The following is a 25,912-nucleotide window of genomic DNA, read 5'->3' as shown; positions in this document are numbered from 1 at the left end:
CATGGAGGACCCAGATATGCGACAACAGAAGCTCGACAACCAGGTACAAGAAATGTTATAGTCAGACCATAGGTAGCCTACTACAGTAATACTGATACGGCTAATTTAATAAAGAAAAAAACATTGAATAGTTATTCCATATCTATCTAAAAACAAAGAGCTAATATAGCCTATAAGATACCCTCAGTGTCATAATCAGAAGAGCATGGAGTGATGAACTATGGTTACCAGAAAAAAACAAAAGCAGTATTTGAGCATACCAATATTATGTATCTTTATAATTTATTATTTTTGTAATTGCGTAGATAGATGGTGTACATATTGTACATAGCAGATGCTTAGATCATGTTACACAGACCAGCTTCATGAACATATAAAAATAAAAACAATAATGCAATAATGCTCATGTCTTGAATGAATAGTTTATTTCAGAGAGACATTACAAGAGACATAAGTATAATAACGTATAGTACGTAGACGTATAATGTAATACCATTTTATAAACTGTTCTGAATTAAAATAAAGAATGTTGGTCTCCACCTATTATATTTCTAGTACCAATGTAACCAAATTAACCATAAACCTTCAACAGCGAACACTTTTGGTAAAGAAACAGCAGAGAAGGCGGGCTGATGCTCAGATGGTGATAGCCAATCGAGATGCACGGCCCAAGAAAAAAAAGGACAAGGGTGGCAGCTGTTCTGATGACACGCCTTTGTTAATTAGCCAGTCCCTTAGCAACACTTCTTTGAATGGTGGGTGGTATAATATAATTTGATTTAATGCAATCATTATTATTATTAGTAGTGGTGGTAGAAAAAGCAGTTCTAGTAGTAGAAGCGGTAGTTGTAGTCATAGACTCAGTGTACCCCCTCTAAAACGGGGGCTTATTCTTTTAATAAAATGTAAATATATAGAGGTAGTAGTAATTGCATAAGTATAGTACTGATAGCAATAGCAGCAATAGCAACCATGTTTTTGTTTGTTGTCTACCATAGATGCTCAGGTTGATCATGGTCATGATAATCCCCTGGAGGAGATCAGCCTTGGTGAGTTTGGGGTTACCACAACCATGACCTCAGATGAGGCTCCCCCTGAGAGGCCAATGGCCCCCAGGACCATGGACCTAGACATCGAAGAAGAGCCAGAGCCAAAGTCTGACGTGGAGAACCAGGACGGTGAAGACGGAAAAAAGATAAAGAAGAAAGGAGAAAAGGGGGGGAAACTGAAAAAGGACAAACCTAAGCGTAAGACCACGAACAACAAACCAAAATAATATTGTGTAATGTGCTTGAGGTACCTTTACATGCATATGTCCAGCAGCCAGGTTTTAATATAGATTTCCATATGTTTTCAGACTTAGAAATGAATGAAGAGGGAGATAAGGATGACAATAAAGACAAGGAGAAGAAAGACAAAAAGAACAAGAAGAAGGGCAAAGTAAAAGGATCCATCCCTGAAGACACGGATATAACAAACACTGACGAACAAGAGCGTAAGTCTTTCAAGGTTATATTGTTAGTTAGTGAATGTATCATCTGCAGACAATTGACCACATTCACACACAGGGGTTAAAAAACACCTCCCCACTGTCCCCAGAAAGTATGACGTAAGACCATAATAATGCAATGGTATAGTAGCAGAGCAGAGCCAATATCTCCAGTTATTACAGTATTTGCATGTCTCACCACCACAGAAAAAAATCTGGAGACCCCAACCATTAATATTGACTCATTTTTAGAGTTGGCAAGGACTGAGGCGAATAAAAGTGATGAAAGCGAAGGCGAAAAGGAAGAGTCGTCCCAGAAATCTGTTCGTCACGCTACAAAGAAGAAACAACTCAACACGTGTGAGTTAGCTTTTGTGATACAAAAAACTGCATGGGGACCCAGGAATTTTCATTTATGGAATACCTTTATTTTTTTTGTTCCTTCCACAGCCATGTGCCAAATAAGTGAAGATGATGGTGAGGGCAAAGAGGATGAAAAAAAAACTAAAAAGAAAAAACGAGAGAAAACCGAAACATCTCTGGCCTTGCTCAACTCTAATTACAGGGAGAGGTCCTCCTCTGGCAGTGAAAGAGTAAAAACTACTACTTACAAATACAAATACGACATATGTACAGATATCATATAATATGAGCTTTAAGCTCTCATTTGACAGTCTTTCTTGTTGCAGTCTGTTTCTTCCATCTCTGTGGAAGACCTGGAGAAGTTTGCACTGCGTCCGGCGCCCAGGGATACAACGATCCAGTGCAGAATCACCAGGGACAGGAGAGGTGTGGAGAAGGGCATGTACCCCACTTACTACCTTCACATGGAAAAGGATGATGGCAAAAGGGTAAGACGTCGATTTATTGAGATCCTAGTCATTTAAAGATGATAATAAATAAAACATCACTAATCCCCTGGTAGGAACTGAATGGTACCCTCTCTGTAGCTAGGCAGAAAATGTGCTTTGACACACGCACACAGTCACACACAGTCACACACAGTCACACACACACACACACACACACACACACACACACACACACACACACACACACACGCACGCACACACACACACACACACACACACACACACACACACACACACACACACACATTTCAGTAATTTAAGTATACTCTAGTTTTACATACCTACACTTTATTATTTAAATATGACTTTAATGGCGGTCCCACTCCATCTGATCTGTCCCTGTTTACTGTCATCTCTTAGGTATTTCTAATGGCAGGCCGGAAAAGGAAGAAGAGCACAACTTCCAATTATCTAATCTCCACTGACCCCACAGATCTATCCAGAGATACAAACAGCTATATTGGAAAACTGAGGTACTCTGTCCATTCTCTTCTTCTGTCTTTGGCTGGCTATTAGGGTTAATCTGTAACACAATCGTGTGATGAAGTAATATTAGGCCTTCTACTTATGTCTTTGTTTTTTGAATTTTTCATCTGATGCGGTCAATTCGAATTTCAGTTCAGAACATTGATTGCAGAATGTTGATTGTATCCTTAAAATGTCTTGTTTTGTATGAGTTATTTTGTAGCTTGGCAGATCTTTGAAAAGTTACTGTTAATGGCATCAATCATATGAGGTATGAACGTCTGAAAAGTTGCCTCATCCTAGAATGGAACATCTAATTTTGTTCCAGGTCCAATGTGCTGGGTACTAAGTTCACTGTATATGATGGAGGGGAAAACCCAGAGAAAAAGCCTTTCATCAAAGAGAGTGAATCTGTCCGGCAAGAGCTTGTAGCGATTTGTTATGTGAGTTACAAATTATTATTTTTCTCATAAAGGAGGTTGGGAATACTTAGCTCCAGAGAAAAGCACCTTATCCCATAGCCCACCAATGCACATACCGTATCACACTCCAAACATTATTGCTGATATGGCAACAGAGAAAACCTACACCTGTACTGTAACCCAATCAACTGTCATTCCAGGAAAAGAATGTTCTAGGTTTCAAAGGACCAAGGAAAATGACGGTTATCATCCCTGGCATGCTGGAGAATGATGAAAGAGTGTCCATTCACCCACAGAATGTACGTTTATGAGAATCTCATTGGCTTTATTACGCAATTATAACCTGCAGAATCACACAGGGAAGGACCTAAAATGGATGCTAGTTTTGCTGCCCCTTCATAACTTTGTCAGCCTCGCCTCCGGTATTAAACCCAAACACACTCCTTGCCATTTAACTTAATGAGGCACCCACCTCCACCACACACTTGGAGTCTCACTGCCTAGTTTTGTATATTCTGTATTCTTTCACTAGTTTCCATGTATAGAAAATGTGCTATACAAATGAAGTTTGACTTGACAGGATATAGAAACTCTACTGGCACGCCATGAGAATGGAAACACAGACAACCTAGTGACATTGATCAACAAGTCCCCCAGCTGGAATGAACAAACCCAGTCCTATGTGCTCAACTTCCATGGGCGAGTCACTCAGGCTTCCGTTAAAAACTTCCAGATCATCCATCCTGATAATGGTGAGTCGTGAAGCTCTGGTACTTGATCCTCCTTCCTCCCAAAACATACAGATCCAAAGGGAACACTGACCGGAGTGTGTATTGTAATGGGCAGTGGAAACACAACTGTGTCACTTGTCAAAAGTTATAAATAATAAATATACTATTTAAATAGTGAAAGTAGCAGTTCTACAAGCTCACTTGCTGATGAAGTAGTAGTATGATGAAGGATAACAAAACATAAAAAAGCTGGAGATACAGTGCCGATATTCAAGTGCATTATGGATGTGCTCAGCAAAAAGGAAGAGGCACACGATCTCCAACATGTGTTATCTTTCATAACAGTATAATCAACATGAAACCATCACCTCTAATCGTAACAAGTTCATCAACATAGCCTAGTTTAAACCTTAAAGGCCTCTCAGCATCAACGATTGAGGTAGAAATTCTATTAACTATCTATGCACTATCCTATCCTACTGCCTGTGCAAGGCATAGAAATACTGAATGCATGGCAAAACATTGAAAACAGAGATCTGATTGTGGAAGCATTTTTTTTCTCACTTCATCACTTACAGACCCTTTAATATAATATAAACTTCAGTAGTAGGCTAAAGATTCGACTTATAACCGCCTGCTCACAAAAAGCACAACTGCCCAGAGTAAAACCCCCTCCCTATGGGCGCTGTATTGAGCCTCCAGTGCGCACTACTCCTAATAGTTAGTATGGGTGAATGCAAAGTAACACGTATGTGCAAATGTCCTCTTAACAACTACCCAATCCCTTCATGTCTATTCCAGGGGATTACATTGTGATGCAGTTTGGCCGTGTGGCTGAGGACGTGTTCTCCATGGACTACAGTTTCCCTATGTGTGCCCTGCAAGCGTTCGCCATCACCCTGTCCTCGTTTGATGGCAAACTGGCCTGTGAGTGAGTGAGCAAGACCTGTGCCTCAATGGGATGGTTTCATGGCTTCTTGTTGTCCATTTCCACCACGCTGGAATGTCTTCCAGTTTTTCAGTGGAGGAAATGGTTTTATTGAAAGCATTTTTACACTGACTGACCAAGCATTTTTTCCTGTTAACACTGAAAGCTTCATTTTTGAATGCGTAAACCGTACAATTTCTCACAAACGCTACCGGTACTTGTTTCATGTCATTTTTTATGTCGGTGCACTGTAACACTTGTATTACTTTTCGTAAAAAGCAATAACACAATGTTTTTATTTATTATATTTCTTCACTATTATGAATCTTTTTGACAATAACATAAATGTATTTATTCCCTTTCAATTTCTGTTGTACCTGTATCTATATTAAATTGAAACATGTCTAGCTCCTCTCATCTCTTTTCTTTAATCAAAAAGGCAGAAGTCATTTTTATCAAAGGGCCAATACTGGAAGAGGTATCAGAAGGTAAGGACTGGAGCAGAGAGAAGATCTAGATAGAGCAGAGCCAAACATGAGATAGTCTTATCTTCTTTTGCGATATCAAAACATGTTATATTTCACAAGGGCTTCAGTGCCGGTGGCTCTTTTTTCTTAAATGCAAGCTTGTACTGCTTTGAACAGAGAGGTCTTAAGATACAAAAGAAGCTGCAGTTATGCACAGTGGGACATGAAAACACTCCAGATGTATGTGAATAGAATGAGCCCCAACTAAATCTGACCTTACACACTGTGGGATAAAAAGACTGATACCCGTTTCCTGCTTTGAAGTCTTTATAGCCAACCATGGGATGTGGGGCCGCGGAGCATAGGTGTTATATTAACAGCTTCTTCTCTAGCCTTTGTTACAACATGACACCAGTCAACTGTCTTATATTCTACATACGTAGAATTAGCTTCCTTTTCTCTGTGGCTATAAAAGAACAATTGCACATGGGGCTGACAACACTATTACTATACCACACACACACACACACACACACACACACACACACACACACACACACACACACACACACACACACACACACACACACACACACACACACACACACACACACACACACACACACACACACACACACACACACAATCATGTGGAGCCACATGGGAATTACGTGGTTCTAATGTGGGCCTCTGGTTTGGACAATGTTTCAGCTCGGTCACAGCCCCTATGATTGATTAAATACTTTATTAATATGCTTATTAACAGTACAGGCAGTACAGTCAAGGGTTATTCTGAAGCATGGGTTTTCAACAGGTAGTCCGTGGAGGTATTGCATGTGGTCACTGACCATGCATTTAGTAATGTAGGATTTGTTGATTTGTTTACCGGTACTGACAAGTTGGAGTTCAAGAAATTCAACAGAAAAAGGGAGTTAGAATCTCAAGAAATGGGAAGTGTCTGATTGAGTCATTATTATTAGGACATTTTACCAGCGGTCAACGGTTGAGAAACAGTGGGATGTATACACATGGGATGCATAGCAAGTGTTAATTTACAAAAGCACTAATCTTAGCCCATATCCCCACCCAGAACAACAGTGGTCCCCAGGTTGATTCTAAGTCAGGGTGGTCGTCCCTGGTTCACAATCAGTTGAAAACCCCTGTTCTAAAGGGATAACCATTGTATAATATAATCAAAAGGCCCGGACGGTTAGCTCAACCGTCTGGGCACCCAGGCTGCCAAGCCAGCCGGACGGGGAAACTCCCCGGTAGGAGCGTGGTATAGAAGGAAGCATGAGCTCAGTTCGGAGCTCTCCCCAGGTTGGCCGAGGGAGAGTAGCGCCCAGGATTACATTCATTGACACCAGGTGAAAAATGGGTTACAAAATTGTGGGACAAAAATAATAATGTTTAATAATTAAATAAAACGATTAAATTAATACTATATTCAATAAACACATTAATATAATACAAGTGTAATTTGGACACATTCACATAGCAGAGAGGAAGTGTCACACAATCTCCCAAATGTGTTATCTTTCATAAGAGTACAATCAACAACATGAAACCAAATCTTATCAAGTTCATCAGCATAGCCTAGTTTAAACCTTAAAAGGCCTCTCAGCATCAACTGAAGTAGAAATTCTATGCACTATATCCACACTAACCGCCTGTTTGTGGTATGGAAATACTGAAGACATTGAAAACTGAGATCAAACACACAATCTTATATAGAACACTAGGTCCACTAGGCCATCCTAAAATACATATACTTCAAATAGTGAAATCTATAGTTAAGCTCTTTTGAAGTTTCACAAGAGTGCAGAAGGAAAGGTTTACGTATCAGCAAAATGTAATCACACTGTCACACAAAATGGCAGATGATGTGCAAACTTGTGTTAATTAATTAAACAAACCAGAGGCTTTATTTTATATAATTTTCTTGCTATAAAAGTGTATAATCCTGAAACCCCCAACTTATATTTTGTGTTACTTCACCCTTAAAGGGATTGTGACATAAATTACGTTTTTGGAAATTCTCTTTGTTTTCTGAGCTCAATTGCACCCGAAAAACCCACTGAACTTAACACATTTTCTGTGGTCTGGGGTTTTCTGGCTCAAACAAGTGCTCTGATTTTCCTGTAGTGTGAGATGTAAGAGCCAGCAAATCCCATAGATGTCACCGTTTTCATTGCAGCTCAAAAGGCTTCACAGACAAAATCCCAGTCCACAGAAAATCCACTGAATGTTCAAAGTTCAGGTTGTTTGGATGTAATTGAGGTCATAAAAAAAGAAAAGAAAAACGAAAAAGAATGAAAATTAATGTCATGAAACCTTAAATGGGTTGTAACCCTCAGTAGGCTACAGGTCCTAATTTCAACTGCCTGCTCACGAAAAGCACATCCTCTCGGAAGCACTGAGTGACAGCTATCAGTATGAAGCATCTCTCTGATACCTCCCACTTTGCGTGCTTGTCATGAGGGTATTTTATGTGATACAGACTAGAGGCCAACATGATTCAAACAGGGTCAGAGGGGCCTGGGATGATGTGTGCGCTGCCTTGACGATAACCTAACCAGGTCACCCCCCACGGAGGCTGAAGTATGACATTCCCCTTTGCCTTCCTTCTGATGTGTGTCACTGTCGTCTATCTGCATGGAAACCCTACAATCCCAGGTAATTTCATATCCTGCATGTTCTACCTGTTCAAAGAAAACCAATGCTTTATTTCCAATTCTAGCCCATGCAGTGTTTCTTAATCTTAACAAGTGCAACCTAAGTTCTGACAGCTTATTTAATAGAAAAATATTGAGATTGGTTCATAACTTCAGTGTCATTGCATAATTGACAAGCAATATTGTTGCACAGTAATTTGCCGATTGGTAATGCCTGTATTTAAGTTATTTATAGCCATGCATTGTGAATTTGTGAGCTTGTAGTTCATCAAAATCCGGACACTTGGACACTTAAATGATACTTAATTTAGGCGTCCTTGACATGGAGAAGTTTGAGGACTGTAATAGGGGGTTCTCAGTTATGCCTACCATAGGTTAAAATAGTTTGAAAGTCCCTGATGTACAGTTTATTTTTCCTATTAAAGTGAAATAATTTCAAAAAGGAATTGTGCCTTAATTTCACCCGTTTGCCACACTTTATTTGTGATCTAGCACAAATTGAGTGATGTCGGAATATTTGTTTTTGTTATTTCTAGGGGTGCACCATAACCTTCGCTGCGTGAATGATTACCTTTTCACCGTGTACTGTTCCATGGCCATCACGCCAACAGATGCCCCTCTGGACGGCTACATGCTGTCGTTTAGGCAACGTTTCCTGCCTAGAGAGTGAGACACATCACCCTTTCCCACTTGAAAATCATACATTTCAATGGTGTTTAGTATATGACATCAAGTCTGGTCTTGTTTCTACTTTGTGTATCCCTGATCATGTTTTTTCTTTTTACTTTACTGGAGTATTTCCAATTGTCAGTACTTCTACTCCACTACAGCTCAGAGGCAAATATTGTACTTTTTACTGCACTCCAATTATTTGAAAACTTTACTTACTAGTAATTTTGTAGATAATTACAAAACATACATTAATCCCTTTAGCCCTATGTGTACACTTTGGCTATTTGAAAATAGCTGATCAAGCTCACAACGCGCCGCGATGTGTTGTGAGCTTGTAGAGCGGTGATTTTTAAAAGATCTTTATACATCTGAAAACTGGGACTAAAGTTTTTTATATAATACTTTTACTTGTAACAGAGTATTTCTATATTGCAGTATTGATACTTTTACTTAAAGTAACAAATGTGAGTATGTCATCCATCAATGTGCAGGAAGAAGTATGTGTGCCAACTGAGGAAGACAGACGGACATTATAACTGCTCATTTAACACGACCAACGATGATGGTTTGGATGAGGAGTACAGTTACTACTATCCTGAGACAATGACATTCACAGACTTGCACGTCTTTGAAATCTCTCTGTGTCAAATCAGTCATGAAAACTGTGAGGTGCTTGATGACAAATACAAGCCAGCAAAAAACAGTACGTTATGAACCTATTGTTTCGACCGTTTACTTATCTCTCTCACAAACACACACACAGCTTGACAAACTGTATGGCCAAAAGGCACATAATTATAGTATATTTGCCGATGTTTTCAACCCATTTCACCAAGGTTTGCCAACAATTTTAAAAAGCCTCTCTGAATACTGTATGTACAATCAATGCCATCATTCTTTGCAGTTACACCAAATGCACCATGCAATCTCATCTGGGACAGCAGTCAATGCGTCTTCAGCTGGAGGAGCGGCTATGAGAACGGCCTAAACAACAAGCTGATGTTTCAACTTAATTTTTATAATAGAGACCACAAAGATAAAGTAAGATTTCAATAGAAATGTTCTGATGACCAATTTACTAACATGATTTTATGGCTCCCGAGTCCCTATGAGTATTACATCGGACAACGATGAACAAAGTAGGCTACCAATTTAAACTTTCATTCAACCCTTTCATTTTAGGCCATTTATTTTATCCCATTCTACATTGTGGGAAGAAACTTTCACTCCATTTCTTTCTTTAGTCCCACCAGTAAGTAGGTTGAGAGGCTTTACAAGTAAGGGTGATGGCGGCCCGTACATCAATCCACTACTTTGGTCCCAAACATATCTCGAAAACTACTGGCTGTACTACTGGCTGTGACATCATACCTTATTACTATTATAAATTTTGAATGTAATATTTGACATATTACATGGAACTAGATTTTGGAGACCCCATATACTGTAGTGCTATTCAGCAAAAATGTATGGTTGGATCACAGTTTTGTTTTTCTTCCAGGTTGAAACAACACGCAATACAAGCTTCTCTGTGAATAACCTCAATTTTACGCCCGACACGGAGTATACCGTTAAGGTCCGGTCCAGTCCCAACCACGTCTTATATGGAGGACAATGGAGTGAATGGTCAACTGAGGTCTACTGGAAAACACAGCCTGTTCTCACCCATCATTCACAGCATGGTAAGGGGCTTTTTGGCACCTGATGCTGATGACTGAATGATCAGACAGGCCAATTCCCACCCCATCAGTAAGCAACTAGAACGATACTGTCAGCAGAAGTGGGCTTTGCACCGTGGACACTTCCTTGGCTAATGCCTCACAGTGGTGTGCCTTAAGCTCTGATGTCTTCTTTTTTTTTTAAATCGTTTTCAATCTTTTTAAAAGGTTTTTTATGTTAAGTCTATGTCCACATTATGCATGAGGCATCACATTCTCATCCCAACTCCAATATGATTGACAACACATGACAAGTCGGGTGGTCACATGTGATGACTTGTTGGGGTGAATGTGTTGCAGACAACAAAACTAAAAACACATCCGTGGACTTCTCACTTTGAAAGAAATCAGATGAGGTTGCAACTATGTACTGTATATCTATAAACTATGACCATGCCACTGACTACACTATATTCATCACACTAAACATTACACAGGCCATACCATTTGAAATTTTGCTCTTCAGCTTTGTTTTCAATGCTCTTGAATACAGACCCTTCAGCAAATACCATCATTCCTCTACTGGATAAGAATGTGATCATCTCCTTATGCGTGCTGGCGCCACTCTTGCTATTATTGGGTCTTGTGCCTGTGATGAAGTAAGTTCCTACTACAGCTTTCAACACTTCAAATGATAAACCAGACTGGATCAATTATCAGCTATGCAATTTCTCTCTCTCTGTCTGACAAACAGTGATCCTTACCAAATCTAAATATTTGCAGGACAAGGCTACGCACATTCATCCCAACTCCAACACCCTACTTCCAGTCATTGTACAGTGAATGCCAGGGAGATTTCAAGGTATGCCTAAAAGGACCTCTCGCATGCAATGCAGTGAACACGATGTAATTTACCATGTTATGTCAGCCCATGGGGGGGGGGTGATTATAATAACCCAGGCGAAATGGCTGCTGTGTGAATAGTCAAGCTTACCTGCCTGAACAATTTGTTAATGTAGAGCTGGGTGGTGACGGCAGAGACAACCCTCCAAATTGATACATTGATCAAGCACACTCAGGAAGACAGCGCCTCACAGACTCACCAGAAGACCATTCAGGATAGCCCGTACTACAACATACCTCTGCCAGATTCTGATGCCGCTCTACTGGGTCTCTCTTATGCCATGACCCATGCACCATCACCTCCAACGTCCACACAGATGAAGCCAGAGGCCATTGTGGAGCGAGACTCAGGGTGCTCATTCTGTAGCACCAGCTCCCTCCCCTCCAACTACTGCACTCTGTCCGACACACTGAGAGCCTTCCAAACACCAGGCACAGTTATGGTAGAGCAGCAACAGCCACAAAGCTCCTAGGGATGTCTCAAACCATCAGAATCGGTATGTCAGCATGACTGGATTAATTTCTGAACGTGATGCATGTATAATTATATAGCAGACATGGCGTTTAATCAGTAAGTAGCATACGTCTTTGGTAGTTGTAGGATTTTCCATGATCACTGAGGCTCAAGAATGCATTTTTTGTTGTTTTGCTTAAAATATGAAAATCTGAAAATTCACGCAGTAATGCGTAAATGTTTCTGTACGCATGTACATACATTCTCTGGTTTGGATAACTGCTTTAGTGAATAAAATCAAAAGAGCTTTGTAGAAACAGTTTATTTACTCCAACACATACATGAACAAAAGCACCATATAAACAAAAAGGTTGGTACAGAAGAAAGCCTACCTGCCTCAGTCAACGTGGCCATTTTCTTTTCTCCTCCATAGCAAACACTCTAAAGAACAAGAGACAGCCAAGGCAGCAGAATCTATCATATATTACAGCATGCTGAATAGAAAACCTGCATAAGAGAATCAGACAGAGCCATCTAGAGACACTAAGTGAAATAGAACGGTATAAAAGTGCCATTCATCATACAGCAGTTGAAATACTGACAATGAAGTAATAGCAAATTGTACATTAAAATCATGGAAAATACAGGGGGAACTTAAGGAATAGACCCTGTGAGAGACAAAAAAAAGAAAGAAAGAAAGAAAAAGAGGAAAAAAAGAAAGAAAAAAAACAAACATTTTAATTCCTCGAACACTGATGACAGATCAGCTTTGTATGGAGTTGTTGAAAACTGGTACCGAGCTGCTGTGTCCCTTGCACCACGTAAGACAATTAATGCAACGGCTTAAAAAAAGGAAATGACCAGGGTGCTAGGGGCACCCACCCCCTCCCAACATTACGTGCCAACCAATTAAGAACATACAAAATAAGAACAAAAAACAAACGGGGCAGTCGGAGGGGAGCGGATGGCACAGAATGTGTGTGGAGTTTTTAAATAGAAGTCCTTAGGCGAGTCCTGATGTGAGAGGAGCACATTCATTGAGAGACTGAGAGCGGGGAGGTGATCCTTGTTTTTAACCCATTCCTTCTGCCGTAGCGGAGTGGATCGGAGTCTTCGCGCTCCTTACGAGGGAGAGAATTTTTTGGCCTGTGCTCGAACTCTTTTTTCATATTCTACTCTGTTTTGGCTGCAAGAAAAACAAAGAAAATGAGTCCCAAATGTCAAGGTGAACCACAAGAAATATTTTTACTTTTACAAAAATAGGGGGAAAAAAAGTTAACAAATTCTACCTTTAAGTTCATTGAACTTATTATTAAACGTATTATATTCCCAGGAGGCTGGAATGGCCAGAGGCAAAGGATTGTTTTCGCTCCTGTGAGTCTGTATGTGAACAGCTAATCTCATTGGTTGTATCGATCACTGTACCGTGTACTTTTGCACGCACACTCCCAGTTGACCAAGTAATAACCTCTGCCCCCGCACATGGTGGCACTATAAAGGACTAATGACTGTCGGTATGTCGGAAAAATGCCTGCAAGCGACACTTGCCACAAACACTAACCTAACCCTAACCGCACGCCACAAGTGATTTCCCACCAGTTTGTGGTTTCTTCAAAACGCACATATTGCTGTTCAAAATTCACATGAAAAAGTAGAAATTATCTCGAAGTGATCAGATCAAGACTTATGTGTCAGATCTTTCAAATTCCAGTCCGGTTCCTACAATTGTCTTTTAAATTTTGCAAACAGTCCCGTTTTGCACAACGGTCACAAATCATGAATGCATTGAAATGCAATTTATATGATTCGTATTGTGATGTTTTTGCCTTGACCCCAGCGATCTACCAGTAGATCACAAGGGCTTCACAGGTAGACCACATGACATGCCCCTAAAAAAGAATAATAATAACTTAATTTGGAAATCTGGAATTTGAATCAAGAAGGGCTTGTCAGCTCCCTTTACGGCTTCTAGAGTAGACAAACCCACAATGCAATGCTTTGGCTTCAGGCAAACATTAGTAGCATTATTAAGTTCATATAAATTAATATAAATTTTGTTCTATGCAATGCCAGCGCCACTATTCCAAAGCCCCCTCAGGTACATTTCCAAAAGATTTTCAGCAATGTGATATTTCTTCTGCTTGGTAGATCTTGTTGAGCCGGTCATTTTAAAAGCAGTTCTCAAGTAAAAGAAATGTGGGTACCACTGGTGCATGAGCAACAATTCGTCCAGATGTCTTCTAATCTAGATAATCAGTAAGGCATATGAATGAAATGCTACTGTACATAGAATACAACTACACCCTACATTTATCCTAGGCAATATAGTACTATATCCACCAAATTCCACCACTCATCATTAAAGCTTTATCTTCTTAAGCCACTTGTCAGCAAACTCTGAGATCTGCAGACCAGCTGTTGCTCTTGGTCCCTGGGGCAAGGATTGTAACAGGAGGGCAAAAGGGCATTTGCCATAAGGGCTCTGCAATTGTGAAATAACGGTAACCTTCCTTGTGGAATCAGATATGCTACCTCAGTGTACTCTTTATAAAATAAAAAGGAGAAAGTGGCTTTTAAATTAGTTTGGTTTCATGCTTTCATTGTTTAGTTTAGTTTATTAGTTTGTTTTTTCTTTCCATACAAAACATTCTTAGTTCATCAGTTTTTTCTTTTTCTGGGAAAAAAAGGGTATAGACTGAAGCCTAGGCTTATTACGTCTACCCTCATTGTTAGTATATATATATATATATATATATATATATATATATATATATAAAATAGAAAGTTGTACCCCCGGCCTACAGTAAAAAGATGTGCACAGCTTGCTCAAACCCTCTGATACTAAGGAATTCCTAGAGGCAAGATGACAATATTCATCTCCATGTCAATTTTTCTTTATACAAGTTATGAAGTTATGAACTTCATTGAATGAAAATGTATGGAATAAAGCTAAATACAATCTCATGACTGAAAATGCAATGATGTTTAGGCATTTGCATTATAAACCTACAAGACCGGTGCCCGGCTGTAGAGCACAGAGTCAGTAACAATGGAAGTTGAAGATCCATGCCCCACCCGGCTATGCAATACCCTGTCTGTGTCCCTTTCATGCCCATATATGGAGATTTGATTTCTGTATCTGTCTCTCTATGTCCCTCTATTAGTTTGACCAAACTTGATGATTTTTGTAGGGGCTTCCCGTGTGAAACAGCTTAAATGCACTTGGTTCACCCCATCACTCTCCACAAACAATGTCACCTATATCACTCACCAGTAAATTGTGTATGCCTCTGCTTGGGCAGGATCCTGGATATTTGGCTCATTTAGAAGTTCCTGGATGCCTAATAGGATCTGCAAAATCAATGAACAAACAAATCAATCCAAACGCTCAAAGATTGTAAATGGGTCTAGGAGGGCTACACGTGCGATATAATGTACGGTTTCTCAAACAGTGTGGCTGCTGTGGCAAGTCCAGTGTTGGTCAGTCGGAGTGTGACAATCATGTGAAAAAGTGTTAGAGGACGTGGCTTCCTGCAGCATTACATTTCAACTGTCATAATTGCCAGGTTAAAAAAATCCCAACACCCTAATGATACATGTCCCACAAACTGTGATACAATCTGCAGATCATGCACAGATATAATGTTTGCTGGTTGCCATCAGTCTCAAAACATCTAATAATTTGATACTGTCCAACATCAACTCCAATCAACCAGTCAGTTTATGCCAAAGATCATTAAAATCATGACCTTTAACATGAATTAATCATAGAAATTATTAGATGATCATCATCAAAGTACAGGTGTGGGGGGGGGGGGCTGTATCAGGAGAGAAGTCATATGTTATCTAATCGGATGAACGGGTGAGATTGTCACTACATGAGAATTGCTGGTCCATCATAAGAAGGTCATGTCAAACTGTTGACACACAAGATGCTAAGAGGAAATGGGAAAGTGATCTCGAGGTTGAAATTTCAGACGAGGTTTGGTGTGAAATATTTGAAAATGCCAAAAAACCTTCTGTGTGTAATAGAGCTTGGTCGATTCAGCTAAGAACCATACACCGATTACAGATCTCACCTAGCCTTCGCCATAAAATGAACCCTACTCTATCTCCTCTCTGTCTTAAGTGTAAAACTGAAGAGGGAAATTATATTCACTGTATATGGTCATGTCATAAGATTAAACGATACTGGTTGGTTATCATGCAGCAGTTGAATGAGATCTTTAATATGGAGTTTGAACCCGACCCTATGTGTTTGATTCTTGGGCTGCCTGATGACAAGATTGTTAACAAGTTCCATACACGTCTGTTTAATCTCTTAATTTATGCTGCTAGGAAAAATATTCTGTTGTCTTGGATGAGAAACCAACAAAAGAAAAATGGCACAAAATAATCATGCAGTGCAAGCCGTTGGAATTCCTGACCTGCCTGCTACACTCCACCACAGATACCTTCTATAAAATATGGGACCCATATTTGAGATTTGTTGGCCCTCAGTTAGCTACCACCATAGGGTTCCTGGACAGAAGCGATGCCACTAACCTTGATGGATAAAGTCATGTATGTATGTATGTATGTATATGCATGTATTTGGTTAAAATGGGTAGGGTTTTAAAAAAAGGCAAAAGCTTGCTCTGGTGCACTGGCCTAAAAGTGGGTCCTTAAAAACGGCTTCAACTTCTAAAATGTATGTATGTATTTTAAAAGGGGGGCAATGTATGTATGTATATGCATATATTTTATTTTCTTTAATTAACCCATCTAGACTTTTAAGCACCAAACTGAATGTGTCCATATTTGTATATTATTTTTTGGTATATGTGTATAACTGTGTCCTTTGTTCCACAACGTGCCCGAACTGAGCTGTCTGTTTTTGTTTGTTTGTTTTGTTTTTTCCTGTCTTGTCTTTGTCATGGTCATAAAATGTAAAAATTAATAAAGATATTATTGAAAAAAAAGGTCATGTCAGTTTAGCTCAAGTCAGTTTTCTTAACAGCTAGCTGCAGATGTAGGCTTTGCATAAAAGTTGTACTTGTAGAACCTCAACTTTACACAAAGTGCACAGCTATGCTGCCAATATCTCTTTCTGCCTCTACCACGGACTGGCCATTAGGAGTCCATCAGGAATTCATTGTAATGTTCATTCCAAAGTTTATTTGCATCCTCGTTGATCTTTTTCCCCCTCCCTTCTCAGGCTTTTCTGGCATTTGTTGAAAGTTGACTTTGATACAGTGTAGACTAGAGAGACAGGAAACATGGAGAGTGAGTTGGGGTCTGGGGAGTGACATGCAGCCCGGGAATCAAACTGGGGAATGTCATGCTCTGACACAGAGCATAAGTGGTTTGCACCTTTAACCACTCAGCTATCAGGTGACCCCAATCCTATTTTTATCTGCCCCAGGAGGACAAGAGGTCCCTAAGCTCGACTCGAGCCCTGACTCAGCTAATGTCAGACCTGTCGCACATTCAGGGAGGAGTACCTTTCATCATTTAATAAATGGGATTTCAAAGAAAATCTGAATAAGGACTGTATCCCCAGTGTTTATGTGTGTATGTGTAGTGGTGTATTCAGTTGAACCAAATCTAGACAGCTTTAGTTTCTAGTAATTCCAGTGGTTGCATTACCTTTGTGATACATTGCGTTTTTATTTATGCAAAGATACTGCACACACACACACACACACACACACACACACACACACACACACACACACACACACACACACACACACAGTCTACAATTACTGCTACTGTAGCTTCTAAAGAAAATCATAAACATTGAGCTGAACATAAATTATCAGCAAAGGTTGATATTCCAGGGTCTATTATTGATAATACTGTGATAACGTCATTGCCTGGGGAACTAGGGGCAACCTGGCTGGAATGAGATCAAATCCTCATCAATACTGGGGCAGAATTCTTCCCTAAATAAATAGAAATACAACGTTTGCGATCCTGACCTGCTTTATTGTAATGGCGGGTCTCCAATCCTTGTCCTCCTCTAGAATAGATAGGCATACTGTGCCTGACGGATATACATTTGGATGGAAGAGTGGAGGCTCAAATTTACCTGCAACACAAGGAAATGTGTACAAAATAAATTTAATTCTGTATATGTTGTACAGGTCACGTTTTAAGAAACCACACAACCCCACAATCGTTTGCTAGATTAATTTGACTTTCATTTTTGAACCTCTATTAGTTTGACCAAACTTGCACTGGTGATGTGATCATAACATTTATGGATGCGTTATGTTCTTGCCTTTAATTACGGTAAAGAAGGCAAGTACAACACTCCATTATCGACTTATTTATTGGAGATCTAAACTAGCCCTCGTCCTGTTTTTGCTCTACACTAAATAGACTCAAATCAATGCTGAATTTATTTTATACAAGAATGGAATCCATCAAATTCACCATATCATGATCTGGAATACAAGTTTTGGGATGTTTTGGTAAAACATACTGAAGCTATACTTCAGGAAGTAAACTCAACTGATACAAGTTTCTACAATTCAGCAGTTATCATTCAGCAGCATTACAAATACGTCTGACATATATTGGCCAGCAGGTCGTGTGGCCCACCTGACCCAATTGTCTGGCCAACACGGTCAACTTTCTTTTAAAGTCAAGTGGAATTTCTTCCTCAGCCTAGTGGGAATATGCATGCACAGTGTCACCGCAATCGGAAGCTGCGTTCATGTTTTGCGGCATTTTGTACAAAACGGGCCACTCCTGTAAACTTTGGAAGCCAATCAGGATGCGCCACCATGAGGCTGATTTGAGAAGTTTCAAGTGGCATTTGTTCCGGCCTAGTGGGAATGTGCATGCAAAATTTATAAAAATGCAATTAATTATCAGGATAGAGTATGAAAAATCTGAAAGACCAGTTTTTGAAAATATTGGCCTCCTGGTGGTGCTACTGTATAACAGGCTCATGTGAAAGATCCAGGGAGTGTATGTGCAGAGTTTGGCTGCGATCAAGCCAACGGTGCCAGAGATTAGCTGTCCACAGACGGACACACGGACAGAGTGCAAACTCTTCCCATGCCTTCGGCTGGTGGAGACAAACGTGTTATGAAGTGCCAAAAATAAAGTGGAACGAAATACAATAAAACCTTGTTTGTGTTGTATGCTTTCCAAGGGACTAAGTCTGCTCTTAGATGAACAAGTTCTGATTTAAGCAATATGAAACAAGACATACAACACTAAATATGTTGTTTACCAACTAAAATGCCCATGCAATGTTGGGAAAAAGAAATGAGAATAAAGATTTGAGCTTAATTGGTCCATTCTTAGTCATGATAAGTTATGGCTAGGCATTCTAATAGTCATAATTGGCTTGAGTGAAATACATTACACAGACATTGAGACAGTCATACACAACCACACACAATACTGTACTAGTAAACTCCACTATGTGATCGTGTCTCCCCCTGCTGGGATAAACCTGTTGTGCAAGTGGTGGACATATTTAATAACTCATGATAACCCACCTGGGTGTATTGTTGAGCGTTGCTTGCATGTATATACTTTTCTCGTTTTTAATTACACAATATACCACATTGTTGTGTTATTTATTTGAAATAAATAAATTCAAAAACAATGTATTGGTTCATAATTATGAACCAATTTAGGCAGAATATTTTCCTTCACGTTGTTGAAAGTACACTGAAAATGTGGATATTTCTTATTTATATTAGAAACGTTATATTGCTCATAACAATATAGCATTTTGGAGAACTTTATATACAAGCATTAACCCACCCACTGCTCTCCAAGATTGATTCAGCAGGCCAAACAGCCTGTGTGTGTTTGCGTGCATTCCCCATTACAGGAATGAGCCTAGGATCCAAACTGTAACATAGTTCTAGACATGCCGATGTCAGTGTAATGCTCTGCCCTATCATGGTTTTAACTGTAGTATGTTGATCTCTCATACAGCAGCACTGCCCTAGCAGGCCAAACAAGTTACAACGCTGTGTGAATATGAAAATCACACCCGTGTGAACCGAGTGGTGCAACTCCCCTCTCTCTCCCCCCTGAGCATACAGTAGTGGATTGCATTTACTGATGGTTTGTGTACACACTAAAACACGTTTCAGACACCACAACTCACATTTTGGGGGTGAGGAGGGGTAGTCATCCTTGAACAACATGCGTAGTTTGAACAGGCCTCCTTCCCATGGGGTCTGAATTTGGAGAAAGTAAACATTAACATAAATAAAAATGCAAGAGATCATTCAGCATAATACATGTCTCAAGTTCTTGAAAGACTGCTTCATGAAAACACCTACATTGTTAAAACAAGTGAATCTGACGATGCATTTTTTTTCTGTGTCATTATCATACAATTTTCAGCCCACTCTCTCAAAAAGGTAAAAGTACATGAAGCAATACATGAAACAACATAAAACAAATTGCATAGTGCCTCTTTAACACACTGACCACAACTTTTTTGGAAAACTTGTTTGGAAATTTGATTAGATTATTACACTACTGTAACAATTTGAAATTCAGAGACAGGAAGTCCGTGAATTTAAAATACTATTGGGCCATGCCCAGGTGTGGAGGATCAGATTATTTTAATCAAACTCAGCTGTGGCAGGGGTTTAAACTGCTGACTGATTGATATGGACCAGCTTAAGGAAAGGATGAACAAGGGAAAAGATGGACAAACACGAAACGAGACAGAGTTGCTTCGATTCTGTCCAGCCTGGGACTGCCAGTCTAACAGGAAGTAAACAAAGCTACCTGCACACGTGAAACATAACTGCTACTTTCATGCACTGAAGTGTTTGTTCGTGTGTACATTTGACGTTTTGCTGCAAGTATTGCCTCTATGCAAGAGAATAGACCAGTGATGCAAATAGCCTGCATCCTTACTCACTAAATTGAGATCATGTCACCCTGCGGGGGTCCTGGGATGCAATACTGTACTCTAACGTTGTTGAAGTAGAACTCATAAAATGTCCCTGGGAACCATCTAAAAGATGATGGGTCCTGGAACCCATTACATTGAAAACCCATTTACTGTACATCACTGAGAGAGACAACTTTCATGGTGCTGCTTGATCACTCAACAGTACTATGTGCATATGTCACTGTGGAGATGACAACACTAAAACTCATCGATATGTACATTAGAAGAATAGTGTACACTTAATGGCCTATGTGACATATATTACAGATGTCTTTTCATAACGTCATGATATTTATTCTATGTTTAACGTTTTCAGACTTAGAACTATCATTTTTTACATTGTGTTATAGACATAACACTATGACAATTACAAGATTTACATTTTAAGCCAATCGCATAAATCCAATCGAAATGAATCTTGAATTATAGGGAAATATAGGGCCCATACACACAGAGAGTCGGTGCTCTCCAGTGTATTGATAACATATTATTGCATGAGAAATATGTCAATTTATCGCAGTATTGATTTTTTGTCCCACACCTACTCCTAATGAAGTCAGACAAGCATGAAGTGCTATTGGGAATGAGGAGCACATTCAGCCAGACTATAGCGACTTTGTGGCAGTAGCCATCAGGCTCTCACAACCAAGCCTGATATGTTCGGTCCGGTTCTTGGATTGACTCCTGCATGACTGCGGCACATTTGTGGACTACTGAGACTACAGAACCATGACAGATGCCTGTTAAGTATAACTGTATCAACTGCTACATCGATGGGCTGTATACTCAGTCACTGTATAGTATACTACTCATATTCAGTGTTGATACTGTACTTTTTGCTACCCTATGCCCTTTTACGTACTTAGCTTTGCTGGCCTGATTTAAGCTTTAATTTTTGTATTAGCAAACTCGTTTTATTAACTTTATTTGTCATGACCGTTTAACTCCAAGGCAGCTACATATCCCTCGAGGGATCAATAAAGGTCAATCCTATCTCATCCACTTGCCTATCCTATATAAAACGATACCCACAGTAGTCATTGTTGATCGTCTGTACACAATATATCCATTCATAGTGATAATGTGTATTCATGCATAGTCACTGGTGATACTTTATACTAAGGGTATACTAAGGGCGATACAATACTGGGTGTGCGATATCAATACAATATTTTCATCAACATTGGCCATCATCTTCAGTGTAAAAGCGCTTATTTATGAAGCACTTTGGCGTAAGGGACATAAGCCTCATCATAAACCAAGATCAACCAAGTGTAGCCTACTGTAGTTGACAGCTCGAACAAAATATCTATAATCGCAGAGGGTTGCTTGAAACAAAATTTTGGGTTTGATGCTATCTTAGAACTGGATAACTCAAATAATAATAATTATAGTATACATATGATTACACATGATTTGAACATGCACTGTACGTCATAATCAGACTTAAATCCACCCTTTTACTTATGGTTTATGCCATAATGATCGCTATGCAGTTTTGTAGCTAATTCTAGCAATTGTAGAAATCTTAAATGTCAAATATTCCAATTATGCATATCGGTACAGACCTTTTCCAAAGCATGTTACATTTATTCCTTTTTTTATTTACTTACATTTTTGCCATGACTACCTCATGTGCCCAATCATCCGGTTAATTTACAAACGTAAAAATGGGTTAGCAGACCTGCTGAGAAAGGGGTTGAGGGGTCTGGGGCATGGCTTGCTAAAACACCCTGGAAAGGGTAATGGTGCCCAAAGTGCCCATCAGAGTAAAACTGTTAATGTAATGACAGAGCAAACTGCAATTCAATGTACACATCCCTCAACCTTTTCAGAACCAATCTTAAAACACAATCAGCCGCTCTGAAGTACACGATTAGATACAGAAATACGGGCCATCGGGTGGCAGAATTCCTGACCATCACCACAGAGGTTGCGAGTTCAAATCTACCGTGGTGGATCTGGCTTTGCGTTTGGGGAAAGGAAACTGCGCGGGGAGGGTGTAATTGGTCATTGCACGTACTACGGGTGTGGGGTCCTCACTGGCAGGCGAGTCGGTAGGATACAGCAGTGACAACCCAGAAATGTAACACTTGTGACTTGGCATAAGGACTAAATTGGGATGAAAAAGGGGGCAAACAATAATTAATATATAATGGGTTTGTGTGAGAGAAATCAAGTGATCTACAAGCTCACATTTCTTAAGCTGAGCTGTTGCTGGCTTATAAATCCTTTATTTTGTGTCACTTGGCTACCTCTAAATTTACGACAGTACCACAACTCTCCCCATTTCCACTGAAAACATTTGCTTCTTTTACATGATTTTGTACACCGTTTCTGGGTCATTTAAGGATAATTTCACTGTGAGATCGCTTGAATTTAACCAATTGACTAGTCGTGAGTTGAACACATTCATCACATGCTGCACACACACACACCCACTTTAAAAAGGTTGCGCTTTAGGCTCCTACTTGTTTTAGACACTATAATGGCTAGTTAGTCTCCGTAATTTATTAACCAAAGAAATCGACATACCTGCGGTTGGCAGGTATTTATTTTGTTCCATAATGTTAACTCACTCAGAGCACGTGCAGATGCCCAGGGACAGATTATATACATATATATAATATATATAACCTGTACCTATACTGTGCTTACTGCAATACTGCTAGAACGCTAAATTTCTTCAAGGGGATAATTAAAACATCCATCTTATCTTTATGAAGCCTAGTCCACCCTTAAAAGGGTGGCCCCATTTAATTTTCCTTTTTCTGACGAGCAACAAGTCACAACACTGTTGCTGAAGTATAAATCATTATTTAGAGTTCAGTTAACTACTGTAGATCAAAATAAAGTAACACTGCACACACACACTTCAATTGTGTAAAAGAATAAAAAATAAAGTCCTAGTAGTACCCCTTTCTTGCCAGGGATAGCACACTCCCAATTCATCAGGTTCATGGTTCCATCTGGATTCTTTGTTGGAACAGCAACAAATCCCTGAGAAGGAGTATCAAACAATCAGAGGAGAAAGTTCAGTGAAAGATTAGACCGTATACACACACGGCCTATTGAAAAGCTGTAGAAAAGCCTGGAAAATTGTGACAGATAGGAGATGGAGATGCAACTTACAAAGGGATGGTCTTTACGCCATGCTTTGCGCTCCTGGGCAAGCCGGCTCAATGCAATCCCAGACATTTCTGGACTCCTGCAATTGGAAGAGATGTCCTTTTAAAAGGGGTAGCTTTTATCAATTACACACGCCATGAAGCCTTGTATTCAAGGAGATTTTTGTTGCATTCCTAAGGCACCAATAATAATGACCGAGTGGCTGCTCAGGATAGACTCGGATATACTGGTCATCAATATTGGCTTAGGAATGCGATAAAAACCAAGAAATCTCCATGAATTCAAGGCTTCGCGGATAGAGTAGAAAATAAGTAAATGTTTTGGGTGAAATACCCCTTTAAGGGCTGCAGGAGTAATTTCAGGCATTGATCATCATGACCATTACATCCCATAGCCCTTATAGACAGTTAAACACCATGAATGATTCCTTATTAATGAACTATGGTATTGCAACCATTAAGCTAAGGGAAGAATAGTTTTACTCTAAAAATGAGTGAATAAAAAAAAGTATATATTGACAGGATATCATATTGTACATCATCTGGAATAACGTTTTCCATTTACATTTTACATAGCCATATAGTTCCTACCAGAAATGGGGAACATACTTTATTTTCTGCACTGGGGTGCGATATTAACTCCAGCTAATTTTGGATGTGGCTGGTGAACTTGTCAGGTGTTGCAGGTCAATATGTGGCACAGTGGCAATGAAACTCAGCCGGACTTGAGTCTTCACGCGTAACTGTATCCCGCTACACATTAAGCCAAGATACCGTTGGTCAGGTAATGTGGTATTCAGAATACCTTCATGCAAAACGAAATTCACCCACACTGGTCCCTGCACAAGAACAGCTAATGATCTCTATGGCAACAACGCCGTAGACGTAAAGACTGTCATAATAACAAGGCAACAAAAACGCCACACACAAGTATTCATTAAAATTGACAAATATTGAGTCAGCGGGTGGGACTGTTGAGCAGCTTGAGATACTCAAAAGAGCGTCAGACTGAAGCCACATGACAACGTCAACTTGATACTAGATGGCCGGTGGCTTAGCCACCAAGTTACCCAACGTTAGCTGTTATGATCATCTGCGCAAGAGACGCTTTTTACACACTTAACATTTTGATTTGAACAACGGGCTTCCGCGTCTGCGGGAGTTACGAACCAAACAGTCGTTACGACAGCTGCATGTCAACACAGTTACCTGTTAGTTTCCCTTAGTGGCAATGTAAACACATTCTACACAGGGCTAAAATTAGCATGCTATCCAGCTAGCCAACTAGCTCATGTGCGCCAGAACGCTGCTGCCTCGCAGGCGGCTGGCGCGCGGTTAGCGGCTGGCGCGGCCTGATGCAGCACAAAAATGCGCACTTTCACTTGATTTGGCGACAGATCCAGCTATGAGAGAGTGAACAATGTTAAAGTTTGAATACATGATGCTTGCTTCTAAAGATCTAACGTCAGCACTGGAGACGAACTGTGCATGTATGAACCATTTTATCACCCGGGACAGAGCAGGACAAAGAACGCAAGCTCTAAAAGGCGCACATTTACGCATTGACCAAACTAGCGAAAATGGCGCAAACTACAGCGGTTTAAATAACCTTGTATATCGACCAGATTAAAAACTGGAATCACTGCAAATTCGCCCTTACCCTTCAGTATGTGGCAGCAATGGCTCAAGTAAACAAGTTGTTGGAATTATTCGTGCTGTGATCGGGTTAAACCTGATAAAGTTTCCCTCCTGAAAAGCCACCCGTTCCTTCCGACTCAAATCAGAGACGTTTAGCAGAGCGAGAGTGTACACTGGTGTTTACTTCCGCCTTCGCTTTAAATACGTATGATGAGCGTTTTCTGGAGCTGTCATAGTTTGGGTCCAATCACACATTATTGTCTTATGCGCATCCTAATATGTTTTCGTTTCTATCGGCCAAAAAACAGGCACTGGATGTGTGTTAAAAGAAAGACAAAACATAGGCTACTACAGTCAGCAATAGGTGTTTTTCTACAGTTTAGTGGCATGCTAAGCCTTGAACAGTTGATAAGAAAATGTGCTAGGTATACTCTTTTTAATCATGTTTTATTATTTATGTATTTAATAGTGTATCAAACAAGTT

At 39.9% G+C, this 25,912-nt stretch overlaps 3 protein-coding genes across 3 annotated transcripts; 2 read left to right on the top strand and 1 right to left on the bottom strand.

Annotated features, from left to right (window-relative positions):
- Position 1: 1 nt before the first annotated feature.
- LOC308333568 (uncharacterized protein) lies at positions 2–4,914 on the top strand (the record flags this gene model as incomplete). The annotated part of the gene is made up of 12 exons (XM_080790027.1): positions 2–43; positions 593–770; positions 999–1,247; positions 1,358–1,495; positions 1,697–1,849; positions 1,940–2,082; positions 2,164–2,340; positions 2,722–2,834; positions 3,155–3,269; positions 3,449–3,547; positions 3,829–4,000; positions 4,781–4,914. 12 exons carry the CDS (start codon positions 2–4, stop codon positions 4,912–4,914), a joined length of 1,713 nt encoding a protein of 570 aa, XP_080646153.1.
- Positions 4,915–7,549: 2,635 nt separating this feature from the next.
- LOC308333432 (interleukin-21 receptor) lies at positions 7,550–12,441 on the top strand. The gene is made up of 8 exons (XM_080789835.1): positions 7,550–8,050; positions 8,586–8,715; positions 9,213–9,424; positions 9,626–9,762; positions 10,223–10,403; positions 10,933–11,038; positions 11,163–11,241; positions 11,399–12,441. Exons 1-8 carry the CDS (start codon positions 7,978–7,980, stop codon positions 11,753–11,755), a joined length of 1,275 nt encoding a protein of 424 aa, XP_080645961.1. The 5' UTR covers positions 7,550–7,977; the 3' UTR covers positions 11,756–12,441.
- Positions 12,044–25,593, bottom strand: ube2ib (ubiquitin-conjugating enzyme E2Ib). Its single transcript, XM_080789853.1, has 7 exons — positions 25,451–25,593; positions 23,795–23,870; positions 23,579–23,662; positions 19,859–19,931; positions 17,700–17,809; positions 15,008–15,087; positions 12,044–12,922 (listed from the first exon to the last, which is right to left on the bottom strand). Exons 2-7 carry the CDS (start codon positions 23,858–23,860, stop codon positions 12,859–12,861), a joined length of 477 nt encoding a protein of 158 aa, XP_080645979.1. The 5' UTR covers positions 23,861–23,870; positions 25,451–25,593; the 3' UTR covers positions 12,044–12,858.
- Between the last annotated feature and the right edge of the window lie 319 nt (positions 25,594–25,912).

The sequence above is a fragment of the Protomyctophum bolini genome (genome assembly GCF_963924005.1).
Source record: "Protomyctophum bolini genome assembly, chromosome: 18".
NCBI lineage: Eukaryota > Metazoa > Chordata > Actinopteri > Myctophiformes > Myctophidae > Protomyctophum > Protomyctophum bolini.
This window is presented reverse-complemented; position numbering and strand designations above follow the sequence as displayed.